General features: G+C 42.0%; 1 protein-coding gene across 3 annotated transcripts in view; it reads right to left on the reverse strand.

The window, feature by feature from the left end:
- Positions 1-12,490, reverse strand: part of glrbb (glycine receptor, beta b) — a 127,656-nt gene that overhangs the window by 55,747 nt on the left and 59,419 nt on the right. For all 3 annotated transcript variants that reach the window (XM_073043024.1, XM_073043027.1, XM_073043026.1), the window contains 2 exons: positions 2,411-2,640; positions 2,216-2,298 (listed from right to left, as the gene is read on the reverse strand). In XM_073043024.1, coding sequence (XP_072899125.1) covers positions 2,216-2,298; positions 2,411-2,640 — 313 coding nt within the window. The remainder of the gene's footprint in view (positions 1-2,215; positions 2,299-2,410; positions 2,641-12,490) is intronic.

Genomic DNA, 12,490 nt, shown 5'->3' on the forward strand with positions numbered 1-12,490 from the left:
AAAAAAAAACACCAAATATGAGTGAATATGTTTTCTTGAACCTGCCTAATGCTAATAGATTACTCTGAAATAAAATGGACGGAACAGATGAGCTTGAACATTAGAAAGTTTTTGTGCATTAGAACAGGCTATTCAGCCCAACAAAGCTTGCCAAATTCCTATTCACATAGTGTGTTAAAATACCTCCAGAGTTTAGATTTGAAAGTCTCTAAGGTACTATTCTCAAGGTACAACTTGCAGTGGAAAGAAATGCTTCCTGATGTTTGTCTGAAATCTGCCTTTAACCAGTCTCCACCTATGGCTCCATGTCCTTGATGATAGATTAATTGTGAAGTGGCAGCTGGCATCCACCTTACTTGTACCCTGAATGATTCTGAACACTTCTATCATGTCATGTCTACTTAAGCTAAAAAGATTTAATTCTTTCAATCTTTCTTCATAGCTCATACGCTACAGACCCAGAATGAGTCTAGTCGCCCTTCTCTGAACCCTCTCTAGTGCTTCACATCCCTCACAAAATATGGAGGCCAAAATTGTACACAGCACTCAAAGTGTACCTTCAAAAGTACATTATACTGCTTAAGGAGAACATCTATAGACTTGAACTCCACTGAATGCATTACATAGCCCAACATTGTATTCGCTTCCCTAATTGCTTCTGTGCATTGTCTAGATGTTGATAGTGATGAGCCTACCAGGATGTCCAAATCCTTCTCATACAGTGCACTTTCTAACTCAAGACACCCCCATTGTGTATTTATATCTAATATATCTACGCCCTATATGTAATATTTTACATTTACTTACATTAAACATATTCTAACATCTGCAAGTAGCGTAACACAAACTATTCCAGAACATTTCCTTTCCTGCATATAGGCTCTCACCTTTTCTCTTTCTTCCTGCCCTTTCCACCCCATCAGATGTCATGCCCCCTATATGAAAGTACCTCAAAACCTCTCCCCTCCCCTTACAGTCTTCCAAAGAGACAAATGAATGGCATACAGTGGTTCATTCCTCCATTTCCATTCATTCTTTCAGCCTGATCTTATTGAAGAGCTGCTGTGTGTTTTTTTTTGCTTCGACAGACCTAAAATTTCTCTTTACTTACAATGAGCTATTATTAAATCTGTCCATATGTTACCAATAACATGTTGTGAGTTGTTAAACATACCTGTTAATGACAAACTGGTTGGCCTTGTTTAGGTTCTGTCTGATAAGAATTTAGCAATATGATACTTTACATACCAATAGCTAAAAATAATATATTCTAATTAGTTATGTTTACTTTAATTAACATAGCAATGACTAGAAATGTTACTCCAAATACAAAGCACTTGAAAGGCTGGAAATATGAAAGTTCCAATGAAAGGTTATCAAGCTAAAACTCTGGTTCCCTCTTGACGGATGTATACATATGTATATAGATGACCTGTTACATATTTCCAACATTATATGTTTTCAATTCCATTATTATCTTATAGGTGAGTAATGATTAGAAAATACTACCATCCTATTTTTGGGAAAAAAAGCCACTGGATACTTATAGGAATACTTTGCTGATTATTATTACTATTAAGTTATCTCAAATAGGTCTATGCATCTGTGAGAATAATACAGTAATGTCCCAGAGTACTCTACATTCACTTATTATTTTCTCCCATAATTCATTAATTTAACTGATAGTCAGAAACACAAAATAAATTAGCTATAAATTCACATTTCCACCTGGAAAGATCTCTCAAATTTGCTCTTTTATTTAACAAAATTAATGCTTTTCAATTCCAAGAATGGATGCAAGCTCCCAAAGCCTTCTCTAAGTTGTCATGGAGACTCCTGCAGGATAACTGGAACCAAGTCCATTGTAGAGCTGAACCTGACACCTGCAACTTTTCAATGGGGGATCATTAACTGGTGATTAACATCCAGGACTCCAGGTGCTAATTTTCATTTTCTGGCACAGATGGTCAATCGGCGTTGTGGATGAGCAACTAATTATACATGCTGACCATGCAACAATTAGCCTCTCATTGCTCTTGCTCAGAGTGAAAGTCATCCCTGCTCACTGAATAATTGTCTTTCCCTAAACAATAGAAAGCACTGCTTTTGAAATATGAGATCTTAAAACAAAAGCTGACTTATTGCCAACAACACCTCTACAGTCTCAACTATCAGTCAAAATATATGACCCGAAGCAAAAATTCAAGAAACCTACAGCTCTCCAGCTGAATTTTGCAACGCTGTGTATCCATGGGAAACAGGGTCAAATCAAGAGGGCATGAAAGTGTTATTGACAACCTGAAATATGAAAGAGAAGAGCAAACATTACCCACTTTTGAAAGCTATAAAAATAGAGCACTTTCAGCAAATGCAGTCAGTGTCATCCTTAGATGTCAACATTTTATCGCACCTCATACTGAGCAGCACATCACCATTCCGGAATATAAAGAGCAGGATGTTGTCTTGTGTTACATCGTGAAAATTTGCATTCTTTTCATTTGCAAAAAATAAGTCAGGCTTCCATAAGCATTTGAACATTGTTGGATCCACAGTCAGAGTATCTGAACCCTTAAAATCATTTGGTAGTTTGAGTCGAGGGTCATTCCATTTTTGTCTCAGGAATATATTCACTCTATAGTCCTATCAAAACAGAAGCTACAAATTAGTTGTACATGAAAGACACAATCATAGAAAATTACAAGGTAAAATCATAATCAAAATAAAATCAAAAATAAAAACAAAATACTGGAAATATATAGAGCAAACACGAGGAAATCTGCAGATGCTGGAAATATATAGCAGATTAATCAACAGCTGAAAGAGAAGTAAAAATGTATCTAAGAACTGTGAATTCAACTTAGAAGAAATGCTAATAATTTTATTTATTGAGAATAACACAAGCATCCATTTTGATACTAATTTTACTAATTAATGCAATCTATCAGGTGCATCAGAATGCTAAATATCTAGCATTGAATCCAATTATCATTTAAGTAAGTGTTAACTGTATGTTGTTACTTTAAAATGACTTTTCAATTATTATATTAGGAAGAGAACTTTTTTAACCTACTGTTAGCATTCCTACCTCTGGGAGGGAAGGTTTAAGGCTTGTTTTTCAAGTAACAATGGTGATGTCAACCAGAACATGTGGCTGAATATTTGTCCTTCTGTTTCATTGAAGTTAGGAAGTAATGACAGGTAAATTAGTATTACCCAGCAGAGCCAGCCATGAGTGACCCATAATTCTACAACATTCTTTACAAGCTCTGATCAATAATATCACAAAATGGTTGAACAGGTATTGGCATTGGTTTATTGTAGTAGATGTACCAAGAAACAGTGCCAACTTCTGTTTACATGCCATCCAGACAGATCATTCCATACAGAAGTAGATCAAGATAGTAAAAAAAGGAAAATAGAGCGCAGAATACATGTAAAGTTTCATTTACAGGGTAAGTGTAGGCACTTAGACGAAGTGCAAGGGTTGCAACAAGGTAGATTGGAAAATCAAGGATTCACCTTTTTAGTGTATGGAAGGACTTAAAGAATCTGGTAACAGCAGAATAGAAGCTGCCCTTGACCCTGGTGGTAGCTGCTCCTAAGCTTTTGTATCTTCTGTCGAACAGAACAGGTGAGAAGAGAAAATGGCAAGGTGGGAGAGATCCTTAATTATGATCAAAGTTCAAAGTAAATTTATTATCAAAATACATGTATGTCACATATATAGCCCAGAGATTTGTTTTCTTGTGGGCATGCACAATAAACACAAGCAAAATAATAGAATTAATGAAAGGCCACACCCAAGAGCATGGACAGACAACCAATGTGCAAAAGACACAACAAATGGTTTAAGTACAAAAGAAAAACAGAAATAATAAAAAATAAATAATATCGAGAACATGAGATGAAGAGTCCTTGAAAGTGATCTCATAAGTTGTGGGAACAGGTCAGTGATGAGGCGAGTGAAGTTTTCTTTGGCTCAACAGCCTGATGGCTGAGGGCTAATAACTGCTCTTGAACCTGGTGGTGTGAGTCGTGGGCTCCTGTACCTTCTTCCTGCAGGCAGCAGTGAGAAGAGAGCATGGTCTGGGTGGAGGGGGTCATTGATGATTAATGCTGCTTTCCTGTGACCATGCACCATGTAGATGTGCTCAATAGTGTGGAGGGCTTTACCCGCGATGGACTGCTGTATCTACTACTTTTTGTAGATTCTCCTCAAGGACATTGGTGTTTCCATACAAGGCTGTGATGCAACTAGTCAATATACACTTCACCACACATCAGTAGAAGTTTGTTAGAGTTTTAGATGTCATGCCGAATCATCGCAAGTTTTTAAGGAAGTGGAGCCACTCCCATGCTTTCTTTGTAATGGCACTTATGTGCTGTAACGAGGACAGAACCTCTGAAATGAAAATACAGAGGAATTTAAAGTTGCTGACCCTCTCCACCTCTGATCCACTGATGAGGACTGGCTCACAGACCTCCGGTTTCCTCCTCATGAAGCTAATAATGGGGCTAACAGTAGCATAGTGGTTAGAGTGATGCTATTACAGCTTGGGATGATGGGGTTTGGAGTTAACTTCCGGCGCCGGCTGCAAGGAGTCTCTGTACCTCCTCCCTGTGGAATACATAGGTTTTCCCCAGGCGCTCCGATTTCCTCCCACAGTCCAAAGACCTGCCGAATAGGTTAATTGGTCTTTGTAAATTGTTTCCTGATTAGTTGCAAAATAAATAAATAACTTGTTCTTTGATCTTGCTGACATTGAGTGAGATATTGTTGTGGCACTACTCAGCCAGATTTTCAATCTCCCTCCTATATGCTGATTTGTCACCACCTTTGATTCCGCCAATGACACCGGTTTCGTCAACACGGTTAAATATTGCATTGGAACTGTGCTTGGCCTCACAGTCATACGTTTAAAGAGAGTAGAGTAGGCAGCTAAGCACACAACCTTGTGGTGCACCTGTGCTTATGGAGATTGTGGAGGAGATGTTCTTTCCAAACTGAACTGACTGGGGTCTGCAAGTTAGGAAATTGAGAACCCAACTACACAAGGAGGTATTGAGTCCTAGGTCTTGAAGCTTATTAATTAGCTTTGAGGGATGATGGTATTGAAAACCGCTCTGTAGTTGATCGAGAGCATCCTGATGTATGCACCTTTGCTGTTCAGATGTTCCAAGGTTGAAATGGCATCTGCTGTGGACCTGTTGAGCTGGTAGGCAAATTGAAGCAGATCCAAGTTGCTTCTCAGGCAAAGGTTGATATATTTCATCACCGACCTCTCAAACCACTTCATCACAGTGGATATAATTGTTACAGGACAATAGTCATTGAGGTAGGTTACCTCACCCTACACTCACCTCTGGAGCATTGGACTGTAAAGACACCTACATCAGACTATTGTTTATTGACTACAACTTTGCATCTAATGCTGTAATTCCAAGCAATCTCATCACCAAACTCCAATATCTGGGAATCAACAATTCCAACTGCAACTGAATTCCACAATTATACTCAAAGCTGGTGCCCCACAAGGCTGTGAACTCAGCCACCTACTTTAACCCCCAAACATTCATGATTGTATGGCCAGATTCTGCTCTTATTCCATATACATTTATAGATGATACCACCGTTGTGGATAATAACTATGAGACCGAGTTCGGAAGGAGATAGACAGCTTGGCATGATGATATCATGAGAACGGCCTTTCCCTCAATGTTAGCAAAGTAAAAGGATTGGTTGTTGACTTTAGGAGTTCAAGTTCCTAGGAACGAGTATCGCCAATTGCTGTCCTGGTTGATTCACATGGATGTCATGGGCAAGAATGCTCACCAATGCCTCTACTTCCTCAGGAGGCTAAAGAAATTTACCATGTCCATCATCCTTTACCAATCTTTATCCATGAACCAGAGAAAGCATACTGTCTGGATGCATCATGACTTGCTATGGCAACTGTTCTGCCTGTGATCCTAAGAAACGTCTAGAGAGTTGCGAACACAGCTCAACACATCATGGAAGCCAGCCTTCTCTCCAGTGACTCTGATTATGCTCGTCACTGTTTCAGTAAAGCAGCCAGCATAACCAAAGACCCCAGCCATTACAACATTCTCTCTTTCCCTCTCAGCTTCAGGCAGAAGATGCAAAAGTCTAAAAGCATATACCATAAGGCTCAAAGAGAGATTCCACCCAACTGAATGAAAGGATAGAAGCTGTCCTTAACTACTAAATGGTCCCCAGTATGATAAGATGGAATCTTGACCTCATAACCTACCTCATTATGATCTTGCAACTTACTGTCTGCCTGCACTGCAGTTTCTCTGTAGCTGTTACACTTTATTCTGTGTTCAGTTATTTTCTTACCTTGTACTACCTCAATGCACTGTGTTATGAATTAATCTGGATGAACAGTATGACCACCTTTTCAATGTACCTTGGTACAAGTATCAATAATAAAACAACTCCAATCCAATGTAAATTCCCTTCAAACTCAGCATGATATCCAGAGGTATCAGTGAATCTTGGGGCAGCTGTGACCTGGCTGAGCCACTTATTCTTCGGTACAGGCAACTACCTTCTACAAATTGGAAATACATTTCGAAATGTGCAATACCATCATACTCTTTCTTCAGTATATGTGAACAAGGAAAATTTTCTACAGCGAGATTTATCACCAACAACCAAGTTACTTTTTCCTGACATAAAGGAATTAAATTCCTGGTTGTGGAGTACAAAATCAAGGAAAATATGCTGGACTAAATGCAAAAACTACACATACTACCATAGCTGGAATGAGTTGGATTACTCTAATAAAATCCTATCACAGATGCAAAGGCCAAATGACTCTTCCGTGATTCTGGGTTTGCTAACTTAGTCAGAGTCACAGAGGAACATGGCCTGGATACAGGCCCTTTGGCCCATCGAGTGCATGCTGATCAATGTGTCCATCAATCTAGTTCCAACTTTCCTACAGCCCGTTTCCCCTTAAACCCCACCCCTCCATGTACCTATCCAAGTGCTTCTTAAATGATATTATTCTACTTCTTGCAAATACTTCCTGTATTAGCTTGTTCCATATACTCACTACTCTGTGTGAAAAAGCTGCCCTAGTCACTTACAAGTCTTTCCCCTCTCACCCTAAATCTATGCCCCCAGTATTGGACTCCTCTACCCTGGGGAAAAACTGTTACCATCCTTGTCATCTGTGTCCCTCATGATTTTATAAACCTCTATTATGTCACCCAACATTCTCCTACGCCCCATGGAATAAAAACCTAGCCAGGCCAACCTCTCCCTATAACTAAGGGCCCTCCCACTAATAGAACACAATTATTCCACCAATGATGAGCAATTTCTCTTCACAACTTCTCCTCAAGTTCCCACTAACTGTTGGGAGGTCCCACGTGGATGATCCTCCCTCTCATGTTTCAAATATCTACCCATTTGGTCTCATTGAACAATCTCCTTCAAGAACATCATCTTAAAGAACTGCTGTTATGTTTTCCCTTATCAAAAGGGCAACACTCTCTCTTCACCTGCCCATACCTCTGTCAGAGCTGCAGCATCTGCTTTCTGGAACATTGAGCTGCCATTCCTGCCCTTCTGTCAGCCATGTTCCTACTATGGTTAGAACATCTCAGTCCTCAGAACCAATCCACACTCTGAATTCATCTGCGTAGTGCATTGAAATAAATGCAGTTTCACGGGGTATTCCTTTCTCTGCCTTTTCTGTATTCCTAGCCAATCTGATTATTAAACTTGCGCCGGCTGGCTACTACTTTATCCATGACTTCCTCCAGTTCAGAATTCCACCCATCGTGCACCCCCCAAGCTGTTCCATATAACACCAAGAAATTTCCTTGCAAGGATATTGCCCCTTTGCTGGTTCAACTTGTACAACCTGTCACCTTTGTACAAGTCGCCTCTACCCCAAAGCCATTCTATTGGTCCATGATCTTGAATCCGTGCCACCTGCACCAGTTCCTCAGCCACAAATTCAGCTGGTCTATCTTTCTATTTCTGATGTCATTTGCACATGGACCAGGAATAATCTGGAGTTCACTACCATTGAGGTCCTGCTTCTTACCTAACTTCCTACACACATTCTGCAGAACCTCATCCCTTGTTCTACCTGTGTCATTTGTACTGACATGTACAACAAACTCTATCTATTTGTTCTCCCTCTTGAGAATTTTCTGCAGATGCTCAGAGACATCCTTGACCCTGGTACCCAGGAGGCAATAGACCATCCTGGTATCTCTTCCGCAATCTCAATATCTCCTGTCTGCTCCCCTCACTATGTTGGAGCAGTGAACTAATTTTCTAATCATTCTTAAGGTCATTCTTTTTCAATTGACAGCAGAATCCCGAGTGATGCTGCAGAATATCTTACTGCAGTAAGAAAGGACAGCCACTGTAAGATTATCGATAAAATTATGTTACATCCATCATTTGGAACTTGGAAAATTCAAAAAGCCTATCATCAACAATAATCTCCACTAAAATGTTAATGTGCAATTTCTCTGACTTTTCATACATTAACCTTTATTTATCTAATACTGCAAAATATGCTGGAAGCTTAAAATGTGCCCAGTACTGGAATTTTGAAATAAAAGCAGAAAGTGCTTGAAACCCTGAACAGGTCACTGCAGATCTCCTAAAAGAAACCACAGTTCTGATGAAGGGTCTCCAACTAGACACTATTACACTGTTTGTCTTCTAACAGATGTGGTCTGCAGAGCGCTCCAAGCATCTTCTGCTTTCATAGCACCATTCCACTCCATTCTGTTTCCTTCTCCTTTATTTTCAATAACAGATTTTCACAGGGAAACTCATAATATCCGTCTGGAGGGTCAGAATTCTTCTGGAAATCCTCCTTTGGAACTGACCAAAATTTAGATAAATATTGAAAAGTCACTTGTTGCTGGAACAACCCAACATTCTCTGCGAATACACTCTTACAAGTGCATTTAACAAAACATTTCTTCATGGCTCAGATTTCCTTAAAAATAACATGTTACCTTATCCACTATTTCTAATAGTCAGCAGGCCACACCTATGCTGTAAATTTTTTTAAAAATTCTTTATTTAAGCAAAATAAGCTTTATTCATAATCATTTATAAGAATAAACCATGTAGCATTTTTTTTCATTCTTACATTCATATACAATATACTTAGTGTTAAATTATACTGTTTAAAGCCAATAGCACTTCTGACACTCATGATCCCCTGGGAAATTCCATTAATACAATAATTGAGGGGCTTCCTCAGCTAACCCAGCCCCTCCCTGTCCAGTAGAAGAAAAGCCCTAAAATGTGGTCTTCCCCCACCAAGCCCTTGTGGTAGCTGCACTAAGCTTTGGTGTGTCACTTGGCGACATTCCTGGAATGTGTCACCTGGCAGCATTCCTCTACAGACGTCTTAATGTGCCGGCAGACCAAAGGACATCTTTCACTGAGTTGATGATCCTCCAGCACGGCATGATGTCCGCCCCTGGGAACAGCCCATACATGATAGAGTCCTCTGTCACCCGCAGCTGCTCACCATGAACCATGACACGGGCCCTTGCACCTTCCTCCACACACTCTACGCAAACCCATGGCTGCTATTCTTGACACAAGTCCCTGCTCCTCCAGCTTGGAAATCACCTGGGCCATCTTCCAGTTCATCTGGGGATCCAAGATGGAGCGAGTTCTATGGATCGTTATGCACAAGTTCCTGGTCAGTACGGAAAAAACATACTCAATGGTGCCCTCATCCTGACGACCACCTTCATGTGTCGTTGCGTCACGTGCCACTACATGCTGAGGTTCTATCTATCCCCGTGTTGTGAAGGATGGGTCTACCCCCATTACTGCATAATGTCCCAGTAAGCTGCACTTAGTTGCACTGCCTGTCCTACACGTGAGTGAAGCGTACACATTAACTAGCCAGAGCAGAGTGTTTTGGTACATTACACTTGCTACGGGGAAGTGCCCTAACCACCTCTCTGACTTGGGTGATTGAGAAGTTGCCTCCCTGCAGCAGAATCCTCAGACCAGAGGCGTGACAACCACACTGACCAACCACGAGGTCACCGTAGCGACCACCTCTGATAGCCGTGAAGGTGAGGTAGCCTGCACTCCTGTGGAAGGTTACATCAGCCTTGACCGTGGCAAGGCACTACAAGGCATTGATACATCATACTGCACATGGTTAAGAATGCTGTCCATGATTGAGTAGTGGAATGACAGTGCTAGTCCGCTGTCATTCAATCTGAACCATCATGGCCTCTGCCTCCCTGTTTGCAGGCTCAGGTACTGAGAGTGCCACTTCCCCAGGTGTGGCACTGCTGCTATTGTGTCTGGGGACTGGTTGGTCTTTGCTTCTGTTCCAGCGTCATGCACTGGTCACCCTGCACCTTCCATCTCTCTGAGCTGGGGTGTGCCAGATGATGTTCTTTCCTGGACTCCCAAAGCTGGGAGGTAATGGCTCCAGTTCTCTCCTGGTCTCCCAGAGCTGGGGGCTAATGGCCTCTGTGCTGCCCCCGGGAGTCTCCTAAGACTGAGGGGGTTGGGTCGCTGGCAAATTCTTCCTTAACCACATTCGCTTGTTGGCTCCCTTCTACTTTGTACTCTCTGGTTTGGCATTTCCTCTGCATGAATCATCAGTTTCCCACACATACTTAGCAGTCCAAGAGGGGAGGATGCTGGCGTCCTTCCGCCACACTGTCCTTTCTTTCTCATTCCTTTTACTCTTAGCGGCCTATTGTCACTTAGATGGTGCCTTCTGGGACTTCTTCCTCTTCACCACCCACCACGCTTCTTCTTGTCTCTCTGCCCTTCCTTCCTCCAATAACTTCTCCTCATTTTATGGAGGGGACTGGGGTTTTTCAGCGGCAGGGAGTGTGGGGGGGGGGGTGAGTGGGGAGCTTGAGGCAATGAGTCATTCCGCAGTCCCAGTCTCTGTCTCAATTTTGGCAGCAGCCTCTTCAATGGTATTGAATTGACGTTACGACTTACACCCTTCATATACATGAGGAGTAAAAATCTTTACGTCTCCATCTAAATGTGCAATGTGCAATTTATAGTAATTTATGATAAATATTATGTACAACAGGATAGTCAATATAACATAAAAATACAGTTGAGTCAGTATGAGTCAAGCAGTCTGATGGCCTGGTGGAAGAAGCTGTCCTGGAGCCTGTTGGTCCTGGCTTTTATGCTGTGGTACTGTTTCCCAGATGGTAGCAGCTGGAACAGTTCGTGGTTGGGGTGACTGGGGTCCCCAATGATCCTTTAGGCCCTTTTCTCACACCTGTCTTTGTAAACGTCCTGAATCATGGGAAGTTCACATCTACAGATGTGCTGGGCTGTCTGCACCACTCTCTGCAGAGTCCTGCGATTGAGGGAAGTACAGTTCCCATACCAGGCAGTGATGCAGCCAGTCAGGGTACTCTCAATTGTGCCCCTGTAGAAAGTTCTTAGGATTTGGGGGTCCATACCAAACTTCTTCAACTGTCTGAGGTGAAAGAGGTGCTGTTGTGCCTTTTTCACTACACAGCCAGTGTACAGACCACGTGAGATCCTCGATGATTGTGTATGCTGCGGAACTTAAAGCTGTTCACTCTCTCAACCCCAGATCCATTGAAATCGATAGGGGTTAGCCTGTCTCCATTCCTCCTGTAGTCCACAACCAGCTCCTTTGTTTTTGCGACATTGAGGGAGAGGTTGTTTTCTTGATACTGTGTCAGGGTGATGACTTCTTCTCTGTCGGCTGCCTCATTATTATTTGAGATTAGGCCAAACAGTGTAGTGTCATCAGCAAATTTAATTAGCAGATTGGAGCTGTGGGTGGTGACACAGTCATGGGTATAGAGTGAGTAAAGGAGGGGGCTTAGTACACAGCCCTGAGGGTCAGAGGGGCAGTGATGAGGGAGCCAACTCTTATCACCTGCCAACATTCTGACAGGAAGTCCAGGATCCAGCTACACAAGGAAAGGTGAAGGTTGAGAGTTCTGAGCTTCTTGTTGAACCTGAAGGGATTATGGTGTTGAATGCCGAACTGTAGTCCAAGAAAAGAATCCCTCTTCTCTGGATGTGTAAGGACGGTGTGTAGAGCCGTGGCTATTGCATCATCTGTCGATCAGTTGTGTTGGTAGACGAATTGTAGGGGGTCCAGTGTGGGTGGTAGCATGCTGCAGATGTAGTCCTTGACCAGCCTCTCAAAACATTTGCTTATTATTGAGGTGAGTGCGACAGGACATCAGTCATTCAGACATGTTACCTTGGTCTTTTTAGTGTGGGTGTTGACGTTTCTCTGGGTGTTATCAGTGACCACTTCCCCTCTTATTGCCTGAGCGTTGGTACTAGCCTGCTTTGGATAGGCTTTGTGAAGGTGACCTGGCTCCCTACACATTTGCTTTCCCTGTAATCCTTGGTCGCATGTCCTTCCTGCTTGCAGTTTTTGATGATGCCTGTACTGCACTGGGCCGCCACATGTCCAGACTTATT

This window comes from Hemitrygon akajei, chromosome 4 (genome assembly GCF_048418815.1).
Source record: "Hemitrygon akajei chromosome 4, sHemAka1.3, whole genome shotgun sequence".
NCBI lineage: Eukaryota > Metazoa > Chordata > Chondrichthyes > Myliobatiformes > Dasyatidae > Hemitrygon > Hemitrygon akajei.